This window comes from Mixophyes fleayi, chromosome 3, assembly GCF_038048845.1.
Source record: "Mixophyes fleayi isolate aMixFle1 chromosome 3, aMixFle1.hap1, whole genome shotgun sequence".
Classification (NCBI taxonomy): domain Eukaryota; kingdom Metazoa; phylum Chordata; class Amphibia; order Anura; family Limnodynastidae; genus Mixophyes; species Mixophyes fleayi.
This window is the reverse complement of record NC_134404.1, coordinates 39372202-39398929: the sequence shown is the minus strand read 5'-3', so window position 1 is coordinate 39398929 and position 26728 is coordinate 39372202. Positions and strand designations below refer to the sequence as shown.

Sequence of the window (26728 nt, the reverse complement as noted above, 5' to 3'; positions counted from 1 at the left end):
ACCCACCCAACATGACCTGACCACACAACAACATTCTATACAGACAGGATACTGCACTCACCCAACATGACCTGACCACACGACATTATATACAGACAGGATACTGCACCTACCCAACATGACCTGACCACACGACATTATATAGACAGCATACTGCATGTACCCAAAATGACCTGCCCACAAGTCAATATTTTATACAGAGAGGACACTGCACCTACCCAACATGACCTGATCAAAAAGAAGCATTCTACAGACATAGGACACTAAATCTTCCAAGACTGCATGAAAACTGGACATGATCATAATACAGTTGTATCACATTCTATACAAACATAGAATAAGACTACTACCTAACCTGACCACTGAATATAATTATATAAAACATATTAGACAATAATATACCTGTACATTTGTTTGCAAAACAACGACTGAAACATGTTGTTGTCAGAACTCATTGATTTGAAAGCTATTTCCCGTTTTAAGTCTTTCACTACACATTTACTGCGCTGCTTCTCCTCTCTGGTGGATTATTCCTTCACTAACACTTGTACATTGTGGTTTTTTTTACTGTATTTGTCAGTAGCAGTGAACTACCACAATTACTAATGGTTATCTAATATATAAAAGAGAAAATTTGTCCTTCTGTCCTTCTGTCTGTCTGTCTTTCTATACAAATCCACATTTTTCAAGCGAAGATCATGAAATTTTGCATACGAGTGTATTAAAACATGACGGAGGGAACTAAAATTCATTACGGGGTGGGGGTGGCGAGGGGGGGGTAACACCTAGAAATCATCGAAAACGACCATAACTCTGGAATGTATGGAACAATTTACACCAAACCTGGTACACATATGACTTACAGTCTGATAACAAATATTGTGGGGGCAAAACACCCCTAGCACTCCTAAGGGTGGGGGTGGCGAGAGGGGTAACACCTAAAAATCATCAAAAACGACCATAACTCTGGAATGTCTGGAACAATTTACACCAAACCTGGTACACATATGACTTACAGTCTAACAACAAATATTGTGGGGGCAAGACACCCCTAGCACTCCTAAGGGTGGGGATGGCGAGGGGGGTAACAACTAAAAATCATCTAAAATGACCATAACTTTGGAATGTCTGGAACAATGTCTTGGAAGAAGTTCCAAAAAAAAGGGGAAATATATTTTTTCTGGATGCACCCGGAGGAACAGGTAAGACGTTTCTCATCAAGTTGTTACTTGCTAAAATTCGAGTACATTCCAAGATAGCTATTGCTGTGGCCTCTTCTGGAATTGCTGCAACTTTGCTCCCTGGTGGAAGAACAGCACATTCAGCTTTCAAGTTACCGCTTAATCTGGCCCGAAGTGAAACTCCCGTCTGCAATATCACTAAACGAACAGAAAAAACTCAGATTCTGCAGCAATGTCAGGTCATTGTATGAGATAAATGCACCATGTCACACAAAAATGCTTTACAGGCCCTCAATCAAAGACTTCAATTTTTAAGAGGCAATGATTTACTAATGGGTGGAGTCACTGTTGTATTGGCTGGAGATTTTCGACAAACATTGCCGGTCATTCCAGAAGGAACAATGGCGGATGAAATTAATGCATGCCTTAAATCATCACATCTTTGCAGGCCTGTTCGCACTTTGCGACTAACCACAAATATGAGAGTTTCTCTGCATGGCAACACAATGGATGGTCAGTTTGCTGATCATTTCTTAAATATTGGGAATGGTTTAATGCCGCTTCATCCAGTAACTGGTCTCTTAAAACTCAGAGAAACACTTTGTAACACAGTTGTGTCTTAAAATTCTTTAAATCCCGGGCAACGCCGGGTATTCTGCTAGTTACATATAAAATGGCATTGTGAGTTCTAATTCATTCTCCAGAGAACATGTTTCCAATGGGAACACTATAGACTGATTTTTAGTTAAAAGGTGAATTATGTACAGCTAACTGAGGAATTGCTATGGTGACAGGGAAGCGCAGCAGGGAATAAAATGAAAACCCTACAACGCCACGTGAACTGGTCCACTCTGAGTCCTGGTGCCGAATGAACTGAGCGAACTGGCCACTGCGAGGCAGCAATGCTAACCACTGTGCTGCCCATTCATTAATGAAAAACGATTAAAGAAGGTCTGTCAGTCACAGCATAACTGTGGTCTGAATGATTCAATCTGTGTATATTGAAGCGTTCCAGCAAGATGAAAAGCACTGGCACAGATCCTGTATCTAATCTTCTGCTGGAACTAGATCACCGTTGTTCCCAATAGTCTATGCATTTGTGTATATGGAGCCCTGCAAGCACCATGCGGCGAATGGAAACTTCTCCTACATAGGAAAGAATTCCTGTCTGTAAAGTTGCCCATGTTTGTAACCAAACCATTGTCAGAAGATCCAGAAAGTTGCTAATTATGAAGCATACATGTACATGTTTACATGATTACCTTTTGTGCCGTCAGATTTTCTTTAACAACCTCATTCTTATTTGACTTTAATTTGTAATTGTTTAGAGATTGCTTTTTTACGTGTAAATCCTTTACTCTCTCCTTTACATCTGACCAGCGATGTGATAGTTAAATTGTGTCTTAAAAGGAAGAATGCCCACCCCATACTATAAATATGGGTATTAGAAGTCCACTCAGAGAAGAGAACTTGTATAAAAACACTCGGGGGTAAATTTATTGAAAAAGTGGAGATGTTGCCTATAGCAACCAATCAGATTCTAGCTGTCATTTTGTAGAATGTACTAAACAAATGATAACTAGAATCTGATTGGTTGCTATGGGCAACATCTCCACTTTTTCAAACCCGCAGCTTGATAAATTTACCCCCCCAGTCTGCTCGATGATGTCTAATATTCATAATACACAAGTAACATGAATATATGTACAATGGGAATATCCTTAAAATATATCTTTATATTGATGACTAGTGGTGTAATCACTTTTGGAGAGTAGTGATGTCACTAGGGTCACATGACTCGTATTGAACGTGTCCAATAATGGAATTATTAATTCTTTGTGAAGGCAAAACCCTCCGGATAACAGGATCAGTTCATATACATAGACAGGTAGAGAATTTTGGAATCTCTTACAAAGAAACCAGTTATCTAATAAAATCCAGTATCAGAATAGAGGAAATGTCAGCAATTGCTGCAGTTTGGTGATAACTTCATACACACAGACATGACCACCAAGTGTTTCCCCTCTACAGTCACTGTGAGGAGCACTGCCAGGGCCGGTGCTACCACTAAGCAAACATAGACAGCAGCCTAGAGCGCCAAGGTTTAGGGGGCCCTAATGCACTGAGTGACATAACGTCACTGATTTAGTGCTTTGATGTTCTGTGCAGCACCACCGCGATGAGTGCTGGACACTGACATGAAGGGGGAGCCAGCTGTTCAATGCTAGTGACAGGCTGGAAGAGTAGCGCTAGGCTATAATGTCACATCCCCGCTCCACACAAGGCAAGAAGCGGGGAGGGGATATGTGCACTAGAGATGGGGGTGGCAGCTAGCAACAAATCTCATTGTTTAGAGTTAGGACCACCCTATTAGCAGAAGCGCCTTGATGGGGCGGGTGGATTATCACAGATCTGCAAATGTGTGTAACCGAGCAACTGTTCTACCGGTCTACAGCAGTGTGTTGGGGGATTTTTCTCTCTACAGCTATAATATACAGGTAAGATACACAGGTAAGATATACAGCCATGATATACAGGTAAAATATACAGCTATGATATACAGATAAGATATACAGCCATGATATACAGATAAGATATACAGCCATGATATACAGCTATGATATACAGCCATGATACACAGATAAGATATACAGCCATGATATACAGCCATGATATACAGCTATGATACACAGCCATGATACACAGCTATGATACACAGATAAGATATACAGCCATGATATACAGATAAGATATACAGCCATGATATACAGCCATGATATACAGCTATGATATACAGCCATGATATACAGCCATGATACACAGCTATGATATACAGATAAGATATACAGCCAAGATATACAGCCAAGATACACAGGTAAGATATACAGCCATGATATACAGCCATGATATACACCTATCAACTAAGCCATGATATACAGATAAGATATACAGCCATGATACACAGGTAAGATATACAGCTATGATACACAGATAAGGCAGCACAGTGGCCTAGTGGTTAGCACTTCTGCCTCACAGCACTGGGTTCATGAGTTAGATTCCCAACCATGGCCTTATCTGTGTGGAGTTTGTATGTTCTCCCTGTGTTTGCGTGGGTTTCCTCCCACACTCCAAAAACATACTGGTAGGTTAATTGGCTGCTATCAAAAAATTGACCCTAGTCTCTCCCTCTCTGTCTGTCTGTGTGTGAGTGTGTACCTGTATTAGGGAATTTAGACTGTAAGCTCCAATGGGGCAGGGACTGATGTGAATGAGTTCTCTGTACAACACTGCGGAATTAGTGGCGCTATATAAATAAAGGATGATGATGATATGATATACAGCTATAATATACACCCATGATATACAGCTATGATATACATAGATGTGCTTGGGATCTTACAATACAATGAAATAAAGTAAAGCATAACAAATTAAATACCTAGAACTGCACTTTGCAGTGATCCACATTGTGATTCTCTAAAAAATATAAATTTTCTCAAATCTTTCATTTTTACTGTAACCCAGACTCTAGACACAACATATTAACTGAATTGATCTTACTTTATTTTACAGTATAATAAAAGCCAAGTTAAAGTTCCTAAATGCCTTTAGCGTTGAAAGCATTTTTGGTGACAATTCAGTGAAGTCAGTCTTACTATAATCTGTATGAAGCAGAGATCCCCAGCAAGTTAATGTCTGTCTTACACATGACAACCTGAGAGCACATCCTCAGCTTCATTTCTCACAATTATCTGACGTTTTATTCATTGTGTCTCCTCCACTATGTTATGTTTTACACTGGAACAGGACTGTTAGTGCACAATGCCAAAATGGCTCTGGTTGGGGATATCTGATGTATGACACAATGCTAGTACATATCAAGAACAGCTTAACCATTATGTTTAATAACCCTGCAGGAATGCCAGCATAGCACAGGAATCATCTCTGCATACAATCTATGTGTCAGACCGAAAAACTGACTTTAATAAAAATATATTAAATATAAGGTATATAATTTATCTGGATCAAAATTGATGTTCATTTACTTATTTTTTTTATGCATTAAAAGGATTGCTAAGTGGTTGCTCTATTTCTAATGTTCAGCATGTAGACTCCAAGCCAGTATTTTCGTCCTCAGACTAAATGCAACGAAGAACAGTATTCTCAGACGCCACGTAATCTGTTTTGGTCCCAGCGTATTAACTTCATGCTTGTAATGAATCATTGAGGACCTCTGTAGTGACATTCTGGGGCTTATTTAATAAAATAGTGCAAAGGGCAATGATGTGCTGCAACCCAACACTTCAGGGGCTAAATTTACTAAGCTGCGGGTTTGAAAAAGTGGGGATGTTGCCTATAGCAACCAATCAGATTCTAGCTGTCATTTTGTAGAAGATACTAAAAAAATGAAAGCTAGAATCTGATTGGTTGCTATAGGCAACATCTCCACTTTTTCAAACCCGCAGCTTAGTAAATCTAGCCCCAGATGTCTGTTGTCGGGATGGTGAATGCTAAACATTTGTAAGCTCACCATGGGTTTGTTTCAGCCTCAATCCTCCGACCAGCTGGGCTTTGGAGAAATTATACTGCATGGGGTCATCATTTACTCTATTTATTATAGGGGCATCATTTATTAAATTAATTATGGGGACATCATTTACTATATTAGCATTGGGACAATAGCTTTTTTATTTGTTAGGGGTTCTAACACTTGTTGTGCACACTTGTGGCCCTAAAAGTGCAAGACCGCACTGCCGCCCATGTGCATGCTGGTGTTTGTAGTTCTATAAACACCAGCGTGCCGTACCAGTTGGCTGTAGATGCCAGCTGGCATTTGTAGTGCCACAAATGCTTCCACTCTACTTTTAAAGTATTATCCTGGTACCCTCCAGCCTGGGTTACTAGAAGGGGTCCCGTGATACTCGGCATTGGGACGGTTATCTCTAAGTGTGGGGCCCAATGACCCCACACCTCCAGCCTGGGGTACTAGAAGGGGTCCCGTGATACTCGGCATTGGGACGGTTATCTCTAGAAGGACAACCCCTCTTTTCAGATGTAAGGGATAAAACCTGATTTATACCATCATCATTTATTTATTTATATAGCGCCAACAAATTCTGTAGCGCTTTACAATTGGGAACAGCCATCAATAAGACAATAGTGGGCAATACATACAGAGAGGTAAGAGGGCCCTGCTCGCAAGCTTACAATCTATAGGACAATGGGAGTTTGAAACACAAGGACATATGCTACATCATATTGCACACTGGACCAGCTAGAATGCAAAGGTAAAAGTCCTGAGTGGGCTGTGTGTGGCAATGTTGGTCAGAGGGTTGTTGTCTTGTGTTAGCTGTGTAGAGGGTGGTAATCGGGTAACCTAGGGAGATTAAGATGGTGGTTGAGGAATATCATAAGCTGGCCTGAAGAGGTGGGTTTTCAGAGAACGCTTGAAGGTTTGGAGACTAGAGGAGAGTCTTACTGTGCGAGGGAGGGAATTCCACAAAGTGGGTGCAGCCCGGAAAAGTCCTGTAACCGAGAATGGGAGGATGTGATGAGAGTGGAAGTTTAATCTGAACTGCATGCAGTTAAGTGGTTTGCAAACATCTCCACATTGGATGCGGTTTAAGTTTTCAGACTCTAAACCGCATTAGAGTAAATCCAGCCTTTTGGAACTGAACCCCATATCCCATGCAAACCACACCAAAAAATACTCCTTTATCTTATAAATGGTTCTTTAACTGCGTACCATCTAATTCATGTGCACAATATGGTCTTCTTGGCGTGTCTATTACACATTTTGTAACACAGAAAGCTGGTTCCCCGATTCTCCTTACTAGTCTAGTGTCACATTGTTCTCCATATCCACACACCCATATGTGCTATATGAACAGACCAAGTCCACGTAAGATCGCCACGTGCCACCTACGTACAGTTTAGGCACAAAATCTGTGGTCGTAATTACTATTCATGAGATTGCAGCCTGTCGAGATCCAAGGTGACCAGTTGGACAACCCTACTGCCATGGAGTGCGAACCAGCCATTAGCAGTATGCTATGCATTAGGTCTCATTATTTACTAAAGTCAGTTGTCTTTTCCAGTTATTAGCCATGGCTAAAACAAGCCAACAAGTTATGTAATGTACTGTAAAAAGTAAGAGATCACAAACTGGCAAGCAGCTATGTACTAGCATTTACTAATAACCAGACACTAATTCACTCAAGAAACATGAACTATAAGGTGTGAATCGGATTTTAATGATACAAATGAAATAAAAGTTGGACATACATCAGATTCTTGCTGTTCACAAAGCCTACACCAGACATGTCTGTTCCTCACATGCGTGATAAGCTAATATCACCATTACAGGCAAATTGGATTCATACATCGGAAAATGTGTATTCCAATGGTCTTAAAAAGACCAAATTTTTCAATAAATATTTACTGATATTTTAAGCTTATTAAATATTATTTCACTATACACATCGTTTAAAGAAAAAAAAGGAAATTCATTTGGACTCGTTTCTTTTATTAACCCCTACTTACCTCAATGTTCCGTCAATGATCACTTTCATTTGCATATCAGACGTAAATCCTGCGAGCATGATATTTAAGAAAATAAGAGATTTAAGATATTTAAGAAAATAGGAGTTTCCTGTGTCCTTATTTTCTTTCATTCAACCTTAGTCCAGTGGCTCAGTCTCCAGTCACCTAATTAAGATGTCCTCAGATACCACAGAACAACAAAGAGTGTGAGGGGTCTGTTGTTGGATATTATTGATGGATATTGATATAACCTTAAAGAGAGATTCCAAGACTTTTAGCTTTTACGACCTGTGCCATAAATTGATATTGGACACACTAATCTGTAGCTAAGAACACACATATGGATCTCTCTATACAAAAATACAACATGGGTAGAACACAAGAATTTAAGACAAATCAAAAGAGAACAGATAAATTTAGCCTCCCCCTCTAAGGTTTTAAGCCATGGTTGGGGACACATTTCCTGTGAGCCACACCAAGCTGATACTGGAAATAAAAGCACAAACACCTATTTGAAGTGTTCATATGATATATACACACAAAGAGGTCCTTTTATTAGGTACACCTGCTCGTTAATGAAAAAATCTAATCTGCTAATCATGTGGAGCAACTCAATAAATAAAAGCATGCTGACATGGTCATGAGCTTCAGTTGTAGGTAACACCAAACACTAGAAGGGGAAAAAAATGTGATATAAGTGACTTTGACCATCTTGGTGTCAGACGGAGTGCTTTGAAACCGCTGATCTCCTGGGATTTTTATAGACAACAGTCTCTAGAGTTTACAGAGAATGGTGCACAAAACAAAAAACCTCCAGTGAGCTACAGTTCTGTGGGTAAAAACACCTTGTTAATGAGAGAGGTCAAAGGGGAGTTGCCAGACTGGTTCAAGAGAACAGGAATGTTACAATAACTCAATCAATAACCATGCATTACAACAGTGGAATGCAGAAAACCATCTCTGAACAAACAGCACGTTGAACCTTAAAGTGGATGGTTTACAGCAGCAGAAGACCACACCGGATTCCACTACCATCGGCTAAGAACAGGAACTTGAAGCTACAGTTGGCACAGGCTCACCAAAACTGGACAGTTGAAGATTGGAAAAACGTTGCCTGGTCTACAATCTCTTGATTTCTGATGCCTATGGAAGGGTGATAATTTGGCGCAAACAAAATGAATCCATCCTGCCCTGTGTCAACGTTGCAGGCTGGTGGTGGTGGTGTAATGGTGTGGGGATTGTTTTCTTGGATTAGTACCTATTAAGCATTGTTTATATGGAACAGCCTACCTGAGTATTGTTGCTGACCATGTGCATCCATTTATGACCACAGTCTATCCATCTTCTAATGGCTACTTACAGCAGGATAATGCACCATCTCACAAAGCACGTCATCTCAAGCTGCTTTCACAAACATGACAAGTTCAGTGAACTCCAATGGCCTCCAGTTACCAGATCTCATCCAATAAAGCACCTTTGGGATGTGATGGAAGGGGAGATTCACAGAATGACTGTACAGCCGACAGATCTACAGCAAGTGCGTGATGCCATCATGTCAACAACCAGAAGCTCTAAGGAATGTATCCAGCACCTTGTTGTATCCATGCCACAAAATAAACAGGCTGTTCTGGGGGCAAAGATGGGTCCTACCCAGTACTAGAAAGGTGTACCTAATAAAACGAACACTGAGAAGACCCCGTTACAGCGGTCACTTTCCTAAACTGCTGCTCTCCCTAGTATAGGATCCTCTCCCACAAACAGGATAACCGTGGTCACCGGCTAGTGTTCAGTCCAGGCAGAAAACAGGATAACTGGGGTCACAGGCTAGGGTTCAATCCAGGCAGCAAACGGGATAACCGAGGTCACAGGATAGGGTTCAGTCCAGGCAGCAAACAGGATAACCAGGGTCACAGGATAGGGTTCAGTCCAGACAGCAAAGAGGATAACTGAGGTCACAGGCTAGGGTTCAGTCCAGGCAGGAAAGAGGATAACCGGGGTCACTGGCTAGGGTTCAGTCCAGGCAGCAAAGAGGAAAAGAAGATAACGGCGTCACAGACTAGGGTTCAGTCCAGGCAGCATTGAGGATAACCGGGGTCACGGGATAGGATTCAGTCCAGGCAGGAAAGAGGATAACTGTGGTCACAGACTAGGGTTCAGTCTAGGCAGCAAAGAGGAGAACAGGGGTCACAGGCTAGGGTTTAGTCCAGGCAGCAAAGAGAAAAAGAGGATAACCGGGATCACAGACTAGGGTTCAATCCAGGCAGCAAACAGTATAACCGGGGTCACAGGCCAGGGTTCAATCCAGGCAGCAAACAGGATAAGCAGGGTCACAGGCTAGGGTTCAGTCCAGGCAGCAAAGAGGAAAAGAGGATAACCAGGGTCACAGACTAGGGTTATGTCCAGGCAGCAAGGAGGATAACCGGGGTCACAGGCCAGGGTTTAGTCCAGGCATCAAAGAGGAAAAGAAGATAACGGGGTCACAGACTAGGGTTATGTCCAGGCAGCAAGGAGGATAACCGGGGTCACAGGCTAGGGTTTAGTCCAGGCATCAAAGAGGAAAAGAAGATAACGGGGTCACAGACTAGGGTTATGTCCAGGCAGCAAGGAGGATAACCAGGGTCACAGGATAGGATTCAGTCCAGGCAGCAAAGAGGATAACCGGGGTCACAGGATAGGGTTTGGTCCAGGCAGCAAACAGGGTGGTAAGGGTGAAAAGTCAGAGCGAGATACAGACAGGAATCAGAACAGCATTGCCCAGGACCAGGGAAATGCTAGGGTGTCAACACTATAACCGGGGAGTCTGGATGAAATTGGTTGCTATTTAAAGCAGCAGGATCCAATAAGCATCAGGATTAGCCCCCAGATGACCCACAAACATATGACCACAGTCACTACAAGAACACACAGCGGACTATCCTGCACAAAAGCATCAGTAAAAGACACCAAAAACACTGCTTAGGAAACCAATTACCTGCTGTTCCTAACATGAAAGAAAACAAAAGAATATTTAAATAAAATGTAAGTGTAATGTATGCTAACTATAAAAAATAGTAAAAGCCGTTCAATCTATAAAAGTATACGCAGTATTAGGGGGAAAATAACCACAAGTTATTTGGGGTGTTAATCCAGTCAAATATCTTAAGTAAAAGGAAAGAAGAAAAGGATAAGTAGCATAATTCACAGTTCACCGTTCAAAATGAAAGTGTTTTATTAAAGTGAATGAATAACAATATCACCATGAAGTGTTGAAAAGTAAAACACGTTTAACTATGTTCAGCTGAAACCAAGATTAACAAATACTGATACCAGCCTTATTGTAAATCCTAGGTTAGAGCCGGTGGAATCAAACATTAGGTGATCAATAATTATAATACGATATAATATGATGACTTGTGCCCATTGACTGCATACATTGAGGACTGCGGACCTATCCAGACTCCATGGCCTACGGAAACCACATTGAATGTCATGTTGGCTATAACCCCTTTGTCTAAAACTCTGGAATCACTGACAAATCCCTTCTTTCCTTTTACTTAAGTGTAATGTATGATTTCATTTAGTACAATCTCCCATTGTTGTCAAAATTCACAAGCTACGGTCATTTTCATCCAAACCATCCTACACATTGGCTATTTATTCTTGATCCGGAGGTGCAATATCACCAGGAAATGTTGAGTAATATATTTCTTCCCCACTAATTATTTAGGATTATCTTACTGTATTTCTTTGGAATCTTTTATCTGGAGGTGGGATCAGTGAATCACCAGGGTACAGGGAGACGTGTTGTCGGGGGGAGGACCAGATGGGCGCATATATTGGGGTATCTGATCTGGGAAATGCAGATTAGGAGCAGGAAGGTACTTAGTTTTGCATTGAAGTGGATAAACTAAATTTCCATTTTGAGGGTCTGGATTATTTAAATGAGTTGACGGGTGGCGAAAACACATTAGGAAGGCATTGGCCGTTGTATGCAGAGTCATAAAGCCTTATCATCATTATCATTTATTTATATAGCGCCAACATATTCCATAGCGCTTTAGAATTGGGGACAAACATAGTAAACTAATAAACAAACTGGGTAGAACAGACAAAGAGGTGAGAAGGCCCTGCTCGCAAGCTTACAATCTATCCCTTCAAAAGGACGGAACTCTTAGGTGGGTCAGAGTTGCTGGAAACCCATCCTACATTTCATGGGATGCATTTGGCACATTGCAGGATACTCCCAAAATTCAGGGAGTTGTCCCAGGCTCCTGGCAGAGAAGACCATTCTCCCAGATCCCGCCATGATGATGCAATTTGCATTGAATCGTGCTGAAAAAATTGGTAAATCACTTTTTTGCGCTGAGGTTTCCCATACACAATAGGTAGAGTAAATCTAATGAGTATATAAAACAGAAAAAAATACTTATATCGGTTGATGGTATGATGTTCAAGTCCTTTCAAGCGATCATAGGGAATTGTCTGATAGTAAACACACCATGCGGAAGAGAAAGAATATACAATAGTGTAATACTGTATGTTACAACAATATAAAATCCTAAGTATTAATTTTGTATAGTAATCTTTTAAAGTCTTCAATCCCGATGTTTGGGACTAAAAAACTGATACAACAATCAGTGTTTCACCATATATAAAGAAATATTCCAGGTAGATATATAGTGTGGGATACCCCACAATTCAATCTACTTACACCGTAGATTCTTTAAAATTGGCACTTCAAAGTATAAACCTCCGCTCCTCCCTTCTTCTCCAAAACCTCTCGATAAATGTAAGAGAAAGAGAGGTATACTTTTTAGGTAGTAGCTAAAAACATTTATTAAATAAAAGCATAGATGTTCCTACAGCTCATATCCTAGTTTAATATTTCGAATGTGTTCATATATGCGCCTTTTTAGGGGGCGTGATGTTTTTCCCACGTAACATAATCCGCATTTACATTCTATTATATAAACGACATTGCATGAATGACATGTAATGAAGGAATCTATCTTATAAGAATTGTTATGAACAACAAATTCTTCTATCTTACTGTTGCTGTGAGTAATTTGTCTACAGGGAAGACACTGTCCACAGCGGTAGAATCCCTTCGACTTAATTCTCCCTTGTCTGGGAGATTCAATCAGGGCTCCCTTAACCAATTTGTCCTTTAGAGTTTGAGATTTTCTGTATATAAAGGAAGGTTTATCTGGGAGACTGGATTATCTGTTAGCATATATCCTTCTTTTTTTTATGTTAAATCAAGTTTTATGTAATGGAAATAATGTTTGTTTCACTAAATTGGCGCTTTTCTACATTTTTGGATCCGATCATGTGATCGGAGGGAATCATAAAAGGAGACACAGTTTGCTATGCTCATTACCTTGATAAAGATCCAACGAACAGGATCGAAACTAGTTGGTGATTGCTACCGTGTCCTTTCTATGTGTTTGCCGGCCGAGACGGGACTCGCTTAGACGGATACCTCGGTGATTGTCCAGCAAGCTTGCTTATTCCAACTATATTATCTGGACATTACTGATCCTTGGTTAACATCTTTCCGTGCACGATCTACCCGCTGTGAAGGCTCACATGTGATACGCTGATTATTTTATACTCCGCGGTAGGAACATCTATGCTTTTATTTAATAAATGTTTTTAGCTACTACCTAAAAAGTATACCTCTCTTTCTCTTACATTTATCGAGAGGTTTTGGAGAAGAAGGGAGGAGCGGAGGTTTATACTTTGAAGTGCCAATTTTAAAGAATCTACGGTGTAAGTAGATTGAATTGTGGGGTATCCCACACCATATATCTACCTGGAATATTTCTTTATATATGGTGAAACACTGATTGTTGTATCAGTTTTTTAGTCCCAAACATCGGGATTGGAGACTTTAAAAGATTACTATACAAAATTAATACTTAGGATTTTATATTGTTGTAACATACAGTATTACACTATTGTATATTCTTTCTCTTCTGCATGGTGTGTTTACTATCAGACAATTCCCTATGATCGCTTGAAAGGACTTGAACATCATACCATCAACCAATATAAGTATTTTTTTCTGTTTTATATACTCATATAGATTTACTCTACCTATTGTGTATGGGAAACCTCAGCGCAAAAAAGTGATTTACCAATTTTTTTATACTTAGGTGTAAAGTTATAATTCTCTGATTTGCAGCAGTGGTATATGTAGCGCTGTAAGTGTATTACATACTTTACTAAATTGAATCGTGCTATCACCGCACCGCCCCGCCCCATACTCCGATGACGCAAATCGTGTCCTCGTGCCCCCCCCCCCCCCCCACCCTCCCAGCACTTGTCCAAAAAGGCAGACAAATATGAGTTACAGGTGTGGCATGCTGTGTGTACACCAAGACCGGATGTGGTGGGGGGTTGTCAACTTTAATTTATTGGCTCGTATTCGTCTTCCTGTAATTTCTAATAAATAATTCCTCTCTTGCTCCCTTCGGTGGTTTTCACCAAGCCCTCTACATCCACCAGGCAGAGACGTTTCTTTCGACTCAACGTAGCTTTGTATTCTGGTTACATCGGTACCTACTGAGCAGATTTGTGTATATAAACAGCTTGGCAAAAAGCAAATACTGAAACAAGGAAAGAAAAGCAGTGCACATAGACATCGCTGTACCAGTGCTGGTATAAACGAATTCACTAAAACCGCCTGCTGGTGAACATCCTCTGTCATATGTTTGTGCAACGTGAAGTCGTTGATGGTGTCGGATATTCTCCCTTTCAGAAAAAAACTGTTTTTCACCTGCTTCTTTACCATACGGGCATTGTGGTGCCTTGTACCTGGGGAGTCAGACAGCGCTGCCATAATATCGTAACAGCTACAGGAGACGCCTACAGACCAATTACATGACCCGTTTTGTCACAGCGACATAACTACAACGGCTGCCTTCACAAGAGGAGCAGTGTGGCCATGTTTAGCCTATAACTATTTATATTTCTTCCGCTGGGTTTGCGACACAGTTATTGAGCTTAATAGTATGTTATTTCTGTGCCCCACTGTTGTATTACTTGATCACGTAACACCAGCTCAATTCTGCAGTCTATGCTGTTTATTGCACTATATTTTCATCACCTGTCAATCAATGAATGGCTGCATACCAGAGACAGGCAACCTGTGGCTCTAGAGCTACTATAGAACTACAAGTCCCAGAAAGCAGATTGCTTCAGCTTCCTGTAGACATTTAACAAAAGGAAGGTAATTTTGCTGCTTCCCATGCACCTTCACGTTGTTACTCAGGATTCATACCCTGCGTGCGCTCCAGCTTGGCACTGCCTCATTGTAAATTAACTAACAAACGTCCCTTTCCTGCTCCGTTCACTCCCCGAAATCGTAGGCTGTATTAAGCGTGCGTGGCCTCCGTGCGTGCAGCAGGCAGGGCTGCTTTCACGGCCGTAGCTCCTAGTTCTGGGCACGTGCAACGTGATTTTGCGTACGATACGCTCAAAATCGGCAGATACGTGCCTTAATGACTCAGGCCCTCTGCTATGATGTCTTATGTTGTGTTATATTCAGTCCCCACATTTGTTAATGGAATTATTGTCCTGTAATCTACTGGAATGTACTTTTCTTGTCCATTAATGAATCATTTAAATTAAAGCTAAAAAATCAGTTGCATGGTATCATAGATTTCTTTGGTACAATCGGATGCCCCAGTGAAACCTGGGGATTGAATGATCGCGGCTGTAGGAAGTGCCCATACAGTAGTTTCTCAGAAGATATCCATGGCTTGGTGGTGTAGTGTGAGTCACCGGTCTATCCTAGATCTCAGACACTCTCTTCCTCCTCTCCTCACCGTCCAGAACACTTTGTCGGAGGCTGATCTTGGCATCTTCAAACTGGGGGTTCAGTTGCAAAACTTTCTGGAAATCCTTAATTGCTTCATCAAAAAATCCTGTTGTATAAAACATGTCTTTATATAGAATGTAATAATATAAGTACATGATGTATCATTTAAATCAATGATTAATAAAGAAATACATTTAGCAGAGGTCAGCAACCTGTCAGACTCAATCATTCTGTAGTCTGGAGAGCTAATTACAAAGTAAAACATTTTAGCTAATAGAATGATTTAAAGACATAATGTGTTCTATAACTTATATATCCATCTGCACATTCTATTGCTTAAAGTCAAATTTTCCATGTAGGGAATGAGGAATGGGGGTGTGTGCTCTAGATCCTTATACATAGTCAGTAGTGAGGTTGCAGCCAGTGTAGACACAAATGTGGTTCCGGTTTGGCTTGTGAGCTGACAACTACAGATGTCAAACCTGTCTGTCTGGCCTAAAAGGCTGGTTTATGGGGGCGGAAGGAGTTAACACCAAACATTGCTGCTGGACTTGTAGCTAAAGAAGCTTTGTGGCCTACTGAAGGTTTGGGGGGGGCAAAGCCCAGATTAAATTAATCTAATTTGGCCCAGGTTCTGTAATGAATGGTGGCAGCACAGTGGCTCAGTGGTTAGCACTTCTGCCTCACAGCACTGGAGTCATGAGTTCAATTCCCAACCATGGCTTTATCTGTGAGTTTGTATGTTCTCCCTGTGTTTGCGTGGGTTTCCTCCAGGTGCTCCGGTTTCTCCCACACTCCAAAAAAAAACCCATACTGATAGGTTAATTGGCTGCTAACAAATCGACCCTAGTCTGTGTGTCTGCCTGTCTCTGTGTGTGTATTAGGGAAATTAGACTGTAAGCCCCAATGAGGCAGGGACTGATATGAGTGAGTTCTCTGTACAGCGCTGCAGAATTAGTGGCGCTATATAAATAAATGGTAATAATAATAATAATAATAATGAAGACAGTGGATGGATACAATATGTTCAAACAAATACAAAAACAGTACTTTTATTTCTATCCATCTACAAACAAACATAGAAATGAATAGCCCAAACACCCACCTAATCGGTACAGAACTAAGCCTCTGTTGTAATATGGAACCTCGAAATGCGGGTTTACCCGTATCGCCTCTGTGTAGTCGTCCATCGCTTCATAGAAGTCCACTCGGAAATATTTAATTTGTCCCCTGTTATTGAAGGCAACCGCGAGGTCTTCGGTGCTGCATTTGCTTCAGGACACAAAGATAAAACAAATAACTATGTTTGTTTTTTATGTTATTTTAACCATCTTGGTGACGTTTGCAGATTTAAAGCCAGTTGAAAAGTCATAAATGATGTGATGCAGTCTGTAGATGCGCGAGATCTGATGTAACACTTGAAAGTTACTGAGGGAAAGAATGATAAATAAACATTTAAGCAGATTTATGACAGCACAAGAAATCCAGTGCACTCCCAGCCTTCATAAATAAGTATCATGACATCAGGGTAACAGACGTCCATGGTTTGAGGATGCTGGACCTATGTGCCTGGAAAATATAATAATATAATATAATAAAATATAATATAACAGGATCTATTCTCCCAGCTCATCCTTTGTAGAGTATGAAAGGGTTAAACAGTACCTGTGCGCCAATTCCTATCACCTGGAAAAATTCCTTTTTGATCCTTAGAAGACGAATTATTAATTAAGTAAACAAAACTTTTGTAACTTTATATCCCTCAGAAATTTGGCAAGTTAAGTCATTTACATGTCAAGCGTAACATGAAAAGCACAACAGGGAAATATGCAGTAAATTCAAAGATGTACAACCGTGATTTCCAACCAGTGCGCCAAGACACGTTTGTGTCCCGCGAGACCGCGCTGCACATGTCACCAGGATATATGGGTAACAATGGATGACTAAGTTGAAGATATGCCATGGTGATTACATGTCAGCTAGATTTTAGTTTGCAAACAAATAAATTGGCTGTAATACACATTGGCGTTAAACATACTCTAGTTTGGTGTCATACTCGTATATTACCATTTCTTAACATTTTTGCGTCGCAAAAATGCATCATGTGGCATCTGTGCCAGTAGGTCACTACAGAAAGGATGGCAATTAATGAGTTGGATCTCCTCCCCCAAAGAGACCCGAGCAACGACAGAGGTGAGTAACAGTGGTGCCCGTTATATGCGATAGTGGTGACTCGCTATACGGGAGTGACAGTGGTGCCCGCTATACGGGAGTGACAGTGGTGCCCGCTATACGAGAGTGACAGTGGTGCCCCGCTATATGCGATAGTGGTGCCCGCTATACGGGAGTGACAGTGGTGCCCGCTATACGAGTGACAGTGGTGCCCCGCTATACGGGAGTGACAGTGGTGCCCGCTATACGGGAGTGACAGTGGTGCCCGCTATACGGGAGTGACAGTGGTGCCCCGCTATACGGGAGTGACAGTGGTGCCCCGCTATACGGGAGTGACAGTGGTGCCCGTTATATGCAATAGTGGTGCCCCGCTATACGGGAGTGACAGTGTTGCCCGTTATATGCGATAGTGGTGCCCCGCTATACGGGAGTGACAGTGGTGCCCCGCTATACGGGAGTGACAGTGGTGCCCGTTATATGCGATAGTGGTGCCCGCTATACGGGAGTGACAGTGGTGCCCGCTATACGAGAGTGACAGTGGTGCCCCGCTATCCGAGAGTGACAGTGGTGCCCCGCTATCCGAGAGTGACAGTGGTGCCCCGCTATACGGGAGTGACAGTGGTGCCCCGCTATACGGGAGTGACAGTGGTGCCCGTTATATGCGATAGTGGTGCCCGCTATACGGGAGTGACAGTGGTGCCCGCTATACGGGAGTGACAGTGGTGCCCCGCTATCCGAGAGTGACAGTGGTGCCCCGCTATCCGAGAGTGACAGTGGTGCCCCGCTATATGCGATAGTGGTGCCCCGCTATACGGGAGTGACAGTGGTGCCCGCTATACGGGAGTGACAGTGGTGCCCGCTATACGGGAGTGACAGTGGTGCCCCGCTATCCGAGAGTGACAGTGGTGCCCCGCTATCCGAGAGTGACAGAGGTGCCCCGCTATATGCGATAGTGGTGCCCCGCTATACGGGAGTGACAGTGGTGCCCACTATATGGGAGTGACAGTGGTGCCCCGCTATACGGGAGTGACAGTGGTGCCCGCTATACGGGAGTGACAGTGGTGCCCGCTATACGGGAGTGACAGTGGTGCCCCGCTATACGGGAGTGACAGTGGTGCCCGCTATACGGGAGTGACAGTGGTGCCCGCTATACGGGAGTGACAGTGGTGCCCCGCTATACGGGAGTGACAGTGGTGCCCCGCTATACGGGAGTGACAGTGGTGCCCCGCTATACGGGAGTGACAGTGGTGCCCCGCTATACGGGAGTGACAGTGGTGCCCGTTATATGCGATAGTGGTGCCCGCTATACGGGAGTGACAGTGGTGCCCCGCTATACGGGAGTGACAGTGGTGCCCCGCTATACGGGAGTGACAGTGGTGCCCCGCTATACGGGAGTGACAGTGGTGCCCGTTATATGCGATAGTGGTGCCCGCTATACGGGAGTGACAGTGGTGCCCCGCTATACGGGAGTGACAGTGGTGCCCCGCTATACGGGAGTGACAGTGGTGCCCGCTATACGGGAGTGACAGTGGTGCCCGCTATACGGGAGTGACAGTGGTGCCCCGCTATCCGAGAGTGACAGAGGTGCCCCGCTATATGCGATAGTGGTGCCCCGCTATACGGGAGTGACAGTGGTGCCCACTATATGGGAGTGACAGTGGTGCCCCGCTATACGGGAGTGACAGTGGTGCCCGCTATACGGGAGTGACAGTGGTGCCCGCTATACGGGAGTGACAGTGGTGCCCCGCTATACGGGAGTGACAGTGGTGCCCGCTATACGGGAGTGACAGTGGTGCCCGCTATACGGGAGTGACAGTGGTGCCCGCTATACGGGAGTGACAGTGGTGCCCGCTATATGGGAGTGACAGTGGTGCCCCGCTATACGGGAGTGACAGTGGTGCCCCGCTATACGGGAGTGACAGTGGTGCCCCGCTATACGGGAGTGACAGTGGTGCCCCGCTATACGGGAGTGACAGTGGTGCCCGTTATATGCGATAGTGGTGCCCGCTATACGGGAGTGACAGTGGTGCCCCGCTATACGGGAGTGACAGTGGTGCCCCGCTATACGGGAGTGACAGTGGTGCCCCGCTATACGGGAGTGACAGTGGTGCCCGTTATATGCGATAGTGGTGCCCGCTATACGGGAGTGACAGTGGTGCCCCGCTATACGGGAGTGACAGTGGTGCCCCGCTATACGGGAGTGACAGTGGTGCCCGCTATACGGGAGTGACAGTGGTGGCCCGCTATACGGGAGTGACAGTGGTGCCCGTTATATGCGATAGTGGTGCCCGCTATACGGGAGTGACAGTGGTGCCCCGCTATACGGGAGTGACAGTGGTGCCCCGCTATACGGGAGTGACAGTGGTGCCCCGCTATACGGGAGTGACAGTGGTGCCCTGCTATACGGGAGTGACAGTGGTGCCCCTCTATACGGCAGTTACGGAAGCCTGCTAAGTACAAAAAATGGTGGGGTTCCCAGACCAAAGTACTGTTATAGATTTGGTAAAAATTAAATAGAAAGTGGAATCTCTCTTTAAATGCATATATTATTATCATCATCAGTTATTTATATAGCGCCACTAATTCCGCAGCGCTGTACAGAGAACTCATTTACATCTGTCCCTACTCCATTGGAGCTTACAGTCTAAATTCCCTAATATACACACATACACACAGAGAAAGAGAGACTAAGGTCAATTTGATAGCAGCCAATCAACCTACTAGTATGTTTTTGGAGTGTGGGAGGAAACCGGTGCACCCGGAAGAAACCCACACATCAATCTTGACAAAAAATGCATTGTGCCAATTATATATAAAGCGTTTTTAAACTATGTGCCTTGTTTTATGGAAGAAGAGCATGCATTGTGGATAACTACTTAACAGTAAAGCTACAACACCTCTTAATTAAAGGTACACTCTCATGCAACTGCCAACCAAAGCTAAAGGTAGGTGCAATGATGGATTCCAAAAATGGTGCTAATATGGTATGTCCAGTGCAAACAGAGGACTTAAAGGGAGCAACTTTCCTTTACAATAACCTGCCTTCCCCAACACACTCAACAAACAGGGTCAGGCTACTTGCATCTATGAAATAGGATTGTGCCCTATACGATTCATTCCCTCCAGTGCTCATCAGTAGAGCTCTATATCTCAAAAAAGGCAAGCGGGGGGCAGGTTATATTAAGTATATTAAAGGTGGACAAACCCATCAAAGAAAACCATTTTGATGTCCACCGATCCACATTTAAGTGAAATGTTTAGTAGCGTGTAATTTAGTATATACCCCAGCCTCATTGCTGGCATGAACTGCAAAATCATCATCATCACCATTTATTTATATAACGCCACTAATTCCGCAGCGCTGAACAGAGACCTCAATCACATCAGTCCCTGCCCCATTGGGGCTTACAGTCTAAACTCCCTAACACACACACACACACACACACACACACACACACACACAGCTCAATTTGCTAGCAGTCAATTAACCTACCAGTATGTTTTTGGAGTGTGGGAGGAAACCGGAGCACCCGGAGGAAAGCCACGCAAACACAGGGAGAACATACAAACTCCGCACAGATAAGGTCATGGTCGGGAATTGAACTCATGACCCCAGTGCTGTGAGGCAGAAGTGTTAACCACTAAGCCACCATGCTGCCCACATGCTGGAAATTGAATATGTGTAGAACCATACAATATATCACCATGCTAATTTCTCAGTTTATAATTCGCTTCAATGCACTTTAACCAACTCTCCTAAAAAAATTTAATAAATGAAACATATTATAAAGATATATTTTCTTTCACAGCTGCTGCCTAACATTGTAAGGTAAGACATTCTGCCTTGTGGCTTTGGATATAAACAGGGCGTGCACGACAAGGATTTGACTACAGTAGTAGTTGTTGTTAGAGCATATTCAGTCATTTTCCTGGTTCTAGGTATATTTGGGGGCAGTTCTGCCTTCTGCTGTAAGTTACTCTGCTACCAGACACTTTTGAGGGACTTTGAACTGTGGAGTTTGCTCAACATATACTTGTAGATTAAGCTATAAACATTTACTGCACACGTTATAATGATCTGTAGCAGCCCAGGACAACCTGTGGCTCTCTAGGAGTTATTAAACTACATATACCAGCATGCTCTGCCAGCTATCAACTGTCTTTCTACTGGCAAAGCATGCTGGGGCTTGTAGTTTCACAACTCCTGTAGAGCCACAGATTGGCCAGGACTGATCTATGGTAAAACAAACAGAACTATTATTAAGCATTTGGCTCACCAGACTTGCATTTTTCACTTTGGAACAGATGAAATGTAACATAACACTATTTATTTATATGGCAGAATTTCAAATCTAGCTGCCAACTAAAATTGTGACAAACGCATAATTTTACTTAGAAAACTTAAAAAAAAAAAAAAAAAAAAAAAGAGGCTCATTCTTACATGGTTAGTAATCAACTAAGAGAGATAACTGGTTGTAGTTTTGTTGTACTCTGCTCAGTATACGTTACTTATAATGGATACAAGTGGGCTATTGATGACCAATCTCACCTATTTTGCGCACAGCTATTTATAATCTTCCCGTACAGCTCTTCAGCCGTTTCCAATTGGCGCTTCTCCAGTGCAGCGTTTGCGGTGTGCAGCGGACTATGCTCCATACTGGGACTAAAGAACAATTAAAGGAGTATATATTACGCACATTTCTTTTACAAAAATAATTGAGGGTTGAAGTGGAAAAACACCAATACCCTTTGTACATTGATGTGTTAATTAACTGTGTACCCTCTGCACTACAATACTGGCTGCCACTTAACATGTAACATTAGGGTATTAGGTACTGTCAACAAATTAAAGATTTTATTTTTACATTGCATAGTGCCATGTACAGTTGTTCTGCCGTAGTCTGGACTAGGGCTTGTACATTAGCTCAACTGGGCTCAATTGGAGCGGCTTTCTGAAAAGTGTAGACGTTACCTATAGCAACCAATCAGATTCTAGTTATAATTTATTTAGTACATTCTACAAAATGACAGCTAGAATCTGATTGGTTGCTATAGGCAACATCTCCACTTTTCAAACCTGCCGGAAAATCGCAGCTTGATACACTAACCCCAGGATCTCTTTAAATGTCTCTAATAGAACATATGGAATGTACATTGAAGATGGGGGTTTCTACTTTCTGATTACCTTGTTTGTAAATACCTTTGTACAGTTTTCACTAAATACATTTATTTGTATTTCTAGCTTCTACCTGGGATGATCAGCCATGTACGTAAACGATGAATCGGAGATGTTAGTGTTTCCCGGAGATACGACACACAGTTTTATCCCCATCTCATGATAATAGCATGGAAACAAATATAAAACAACTTGGCCTGAGGCGAGAGTGAAGTTGCAGAAGGTCATATACGAGCCAATAAATTAAAGTCGTCTGAAGGCAGAATTTCCTGTGACAGACAGGTAGATTTGTGGCCATTGAATCTGCCCCTATAAATGCAGAATTGCAAACACTGGAAGAACTGTCAACATATTGGTGAATAATATAATGAACAATATCCTTGTACAATCTGCCTCCCTGTCATTTAAATTCCTTGTAGATTTAAAAATGAGCAATTAAAGCCAGTAGGAGGTTGGGCGACCAGACCAATCCCATTAATCTGGGCATAGGTGACACATGCTGCACGGCTGCGCTGGTATTAATCTTCCTGTTGCATGACTTGCCATTTATTTTATTCAAGAATGCATGTGGATTAACTGCAGCAAAACCATGCAACGTGCATTTCATGCTTGCACTTATAATGGAGGATTTGGTTGGGAGTGTGTGTCTCCGCTACGAGGAAGAGACATGGCCACATGAGATGGGACAAACCCACGTCACACTGAGGCACGTACCACGTCCCTTCCATCAGTGGGACATATCATCCAACTGTCCCCAAATCCGGACAAAAGTCCTGAAACACAGACAAGTCCCTCAAATATGGACTGTCCCCTCTAAACAGGGACAGCAGGGAGGTATAGTCTTTAACAGGTGCTGGATTTGGTAAACCTGGTCTGATGTACACCCTGTGATCTACATTCATCTCACAGCGTGACGTTGTTCTAAAGGTCACTTCACAGCGCCACCATCTTCTGCAGACCATTTCACAACGTCACCATGTTCTGCAGACAATTTCACAGCGTCACCCAGTGCTGCAGACCATTTCAGTGTCACCATCTTCTGCAGACCATTTCACAGCGTCACCATGTGCTGCAGACCATTTCACAGCGTCACCCAGTGCTGCAGACCATTTCACAGCGTCACCCTGTGCTGCAGACCATTTCAGTGTCACCATCTTCTGCAGACCATTTCACACTGTCACCATGTTCTGCAGACCATTTCACACTATCACCCTGGGCTGCAGACCATTTCACACTGTCACCCTGTCCTGCAGACCATTTCACACTATCACCCTGGGCTGCAGACCATTTCACACTATCACCCTGGGCTGCAGACCATTTCACACTGTCACCCTGTGCTGCAGACCATTTCCCACTGTCATCATGTTCTGCAGACCATTTCACACTGTCACCCTGGGCTGCAGACCATTTCACAGCGTCTCCCTGTGCTGCAGACCATTTCAGTGTCACCCAGTGCTGCAGACCATTTCACAGCGTCACTCTGTGCTGCAGACCATTTCACACTATCACCCTGTGCTGCAGACCATTTCACAGCGTCACTCTGTGCTGCAGACCATTTCACACTGCTACCATGTGCTGCAGACCATTTCACACTGCTACCATGTGCTGCAGACCATTTCACAGCGTCTCCCTGTGCTGCAGACCATTTCACACTGTCATCATGTTCTGCAGACCATTTCACACTGTCACCCTGGGCTGCAGACCATTTCACACTGCCACCATGTGCTGCAGACCATTTCACAGCGTCTCCCTGTGCTGCAGACCATTTCACACTGTCACCATGTGCTGCAGACCATTTCACAGCGTCTCCCTGTGCTGCAGACCATTTCACACTGTCATCATGTGCTGCAGACCATTTCACACTATCACCCTGGGCTGCAGACCATTTCACAGTGTCACCCAGTGGCGCAGACCATTTCGCAGCGTCTCCCTGGGCTGCAGACCATTTCACACTGTCACCCTGGGCTGCAGACCATTTTACACTATCACCCTGGGCTGCAGACCATTTCACACTGCCACCATGTGCTGCAGACCATTTCACAGCGTCTCCCTGTGCTGCAGACCATTTCACACTGCCATCATGTTCTGCAGACCATTTCACACTGTCACCCTGGGCTGCAGACTATTTCACACTGTCACCATGTGCTGCAGACCATTTCACACTATCACCCAGTGCCGCAGACCATTTCGCAGCGTCTCCCTGGGCTGCAGACCATTTCACACTGCCACCATGTGCTGCAGACCATTTCACAGCATCTCCCTGTGCTGCAGACCATTTCACACTGTCACCCTGTGCTGCAGACTATTTCAGTGTCACCCTGTGCTGCAGACCATTTCACACTATCACCCTGGGCTGCAGACCATTTCACAGCATCTCCCTGTGCTACAGACCATTTCACACTGTCACCCTGTGCTGCAGACTATTTCAGTGTCACCCTGTGCTGCAGACCATTTCACACTATCACCCTGGGCTGCAGACCATTTCACAGCATCTCCCTGTGCTGCAGACCATTTCACACTGTCACCCTGTGCTGCAGACTATTTCAGTGTCACCCTGTGCTGCAGACCATTTCACACTATCACCCTGGGCTGCAGACCATTTCACACTATCACCCTGAGCTGCAGACCATTTCACAGTGTCACCCTGTGCTGCAGACCATTTCACAGTGTCACTCTGTGCTACAGACCATTTCACACTGTCACCCTGTGCTGCAGACCATTTCACACTATCACCCTGGGCTGCAGACCATTTCACACTGTCGCCCTGTGCTGCAGACCATTTCACACTGTCACCCTGGGCTGCAGACCATTTCAGTTCATTTTCTCAGGCTGGAAATTAATTACTCTATTGAATAATTGATGTATAAACACATCTAACACGTGTCATTGAACAGTGCTGTCCAAGTTGCTGAAATTGGGAGATAAGTGTAGAGAACAGCACCAGCCAGCCTGTGGCTGTAGAGTCTGTATGCTGGGAGTTGTAGTTCCACCGGGGATGGAGAGTCACACACTGAGGAAGGTATGTACGTTGTGGTGCCCACCCTGGTACATCCACAGACACACAGCACCGGCCCGCAGCCCCCTGCACTTACCAGCACACAGGGATCTCCGCCTGGTCATGTGACCGGGATGAGCGTGCCCGCGGCCACTCGGCGGCGCGCATACTGTGATTGACAGCTGGGGGTGACGTCACTGCCACCTAGTGACAGCAGCATGATGTGTGCAGCTAGCCCAGGGATGTATGACAGAGGAGACAAGGCATGCTGGGACTTGTAGTTCCTCAGGTTGTCCTAGCCTGGCCTGTATTATTCTATGTGATGATGGTGCAGTCAGTGGGCTGGAGGCTGCACTCCTGGGCTGCTTGCATGAGGATGTTTATTATTTCTATAGATTTCAGGTCGATGATACACTTGGATTTGAACAAATTGAGAGGTTCTTTTAGTGATTCTACTGCTTTTTGCATAAAGAAAATGTAGATTTAGGCCTCTGCACTAGAAAAAAAAATTCCATAGTGTGCAGGCAATGAAATAATTAATATTTATTTACCTGTTACTTATAGCATTCCTGTAAAAGAGGTCCCTGTGCCAAAGAAAACTTGTGTCAAACCAACTGTGTCCTCCAATTGTATACTTGTATCTATGGCTAGATATATATTTAGAGGTTTTAAAAAATAAAAGGTTGTTTTACACCCTATGCAGGCGAGTTTCTGTTTTTGAGAGAGAAAGAAGAAAGTGCAAATCTCCAGTTCTTTAGGGTGGGCAACTTTCCAGATTTCCAATGTAGTCTCTACCAGGGCTCGTGATGAAACAGTTCCTCACACATAGTGGTGTTTCTGTCCCGGTATACCATCCC

The 26728-nt window shown here is 43.5% G+C and overlaps 1 protein-coding gene across 2 annotated transcripts; it reads right to left on the bottom strand.

Moving 5' to 3' along the window:
* Window positions 1–14088: 14088 nt before the first annotated feature.
* On the bottom strand, window positions 14089–26443 carry TTC32 (tetratricopeptide repeat domain 32). Of its 2 annotated transcripts, none has more exons than XM_075201391.1 (4): window positions 26423–26443; window positions 22250–22363; window positions 16634–16800; window positions 14089–15634 (listed from the first exon to the last, which is right to left on the bottom strand). In XM_075201391.1, the coding sequence occupies exons 2-4, from the start codon at window positions 22354–22356 to the stop codon at window positions 15501–15503; spliced, it is 408 nt and encodes a 135-aa protein (XP_075057492.1). In that variant the 5' UTR covers window positions 22357–22363; window positions 26423–26443; the 3' UTR covers window positions 14089–15500. The 2 variants fall into 2 exon arrangements, with proteins under 2 accessions (XP_075057492.1, XP_075057491.1); XM_075201390.1 differs by lacking the exon at window positions 26423–26443 and adding an exon at window positions 25969–26031.
* Between the last annotated feature and the right edge of the window lie 285 nt (window positions 26444–26728).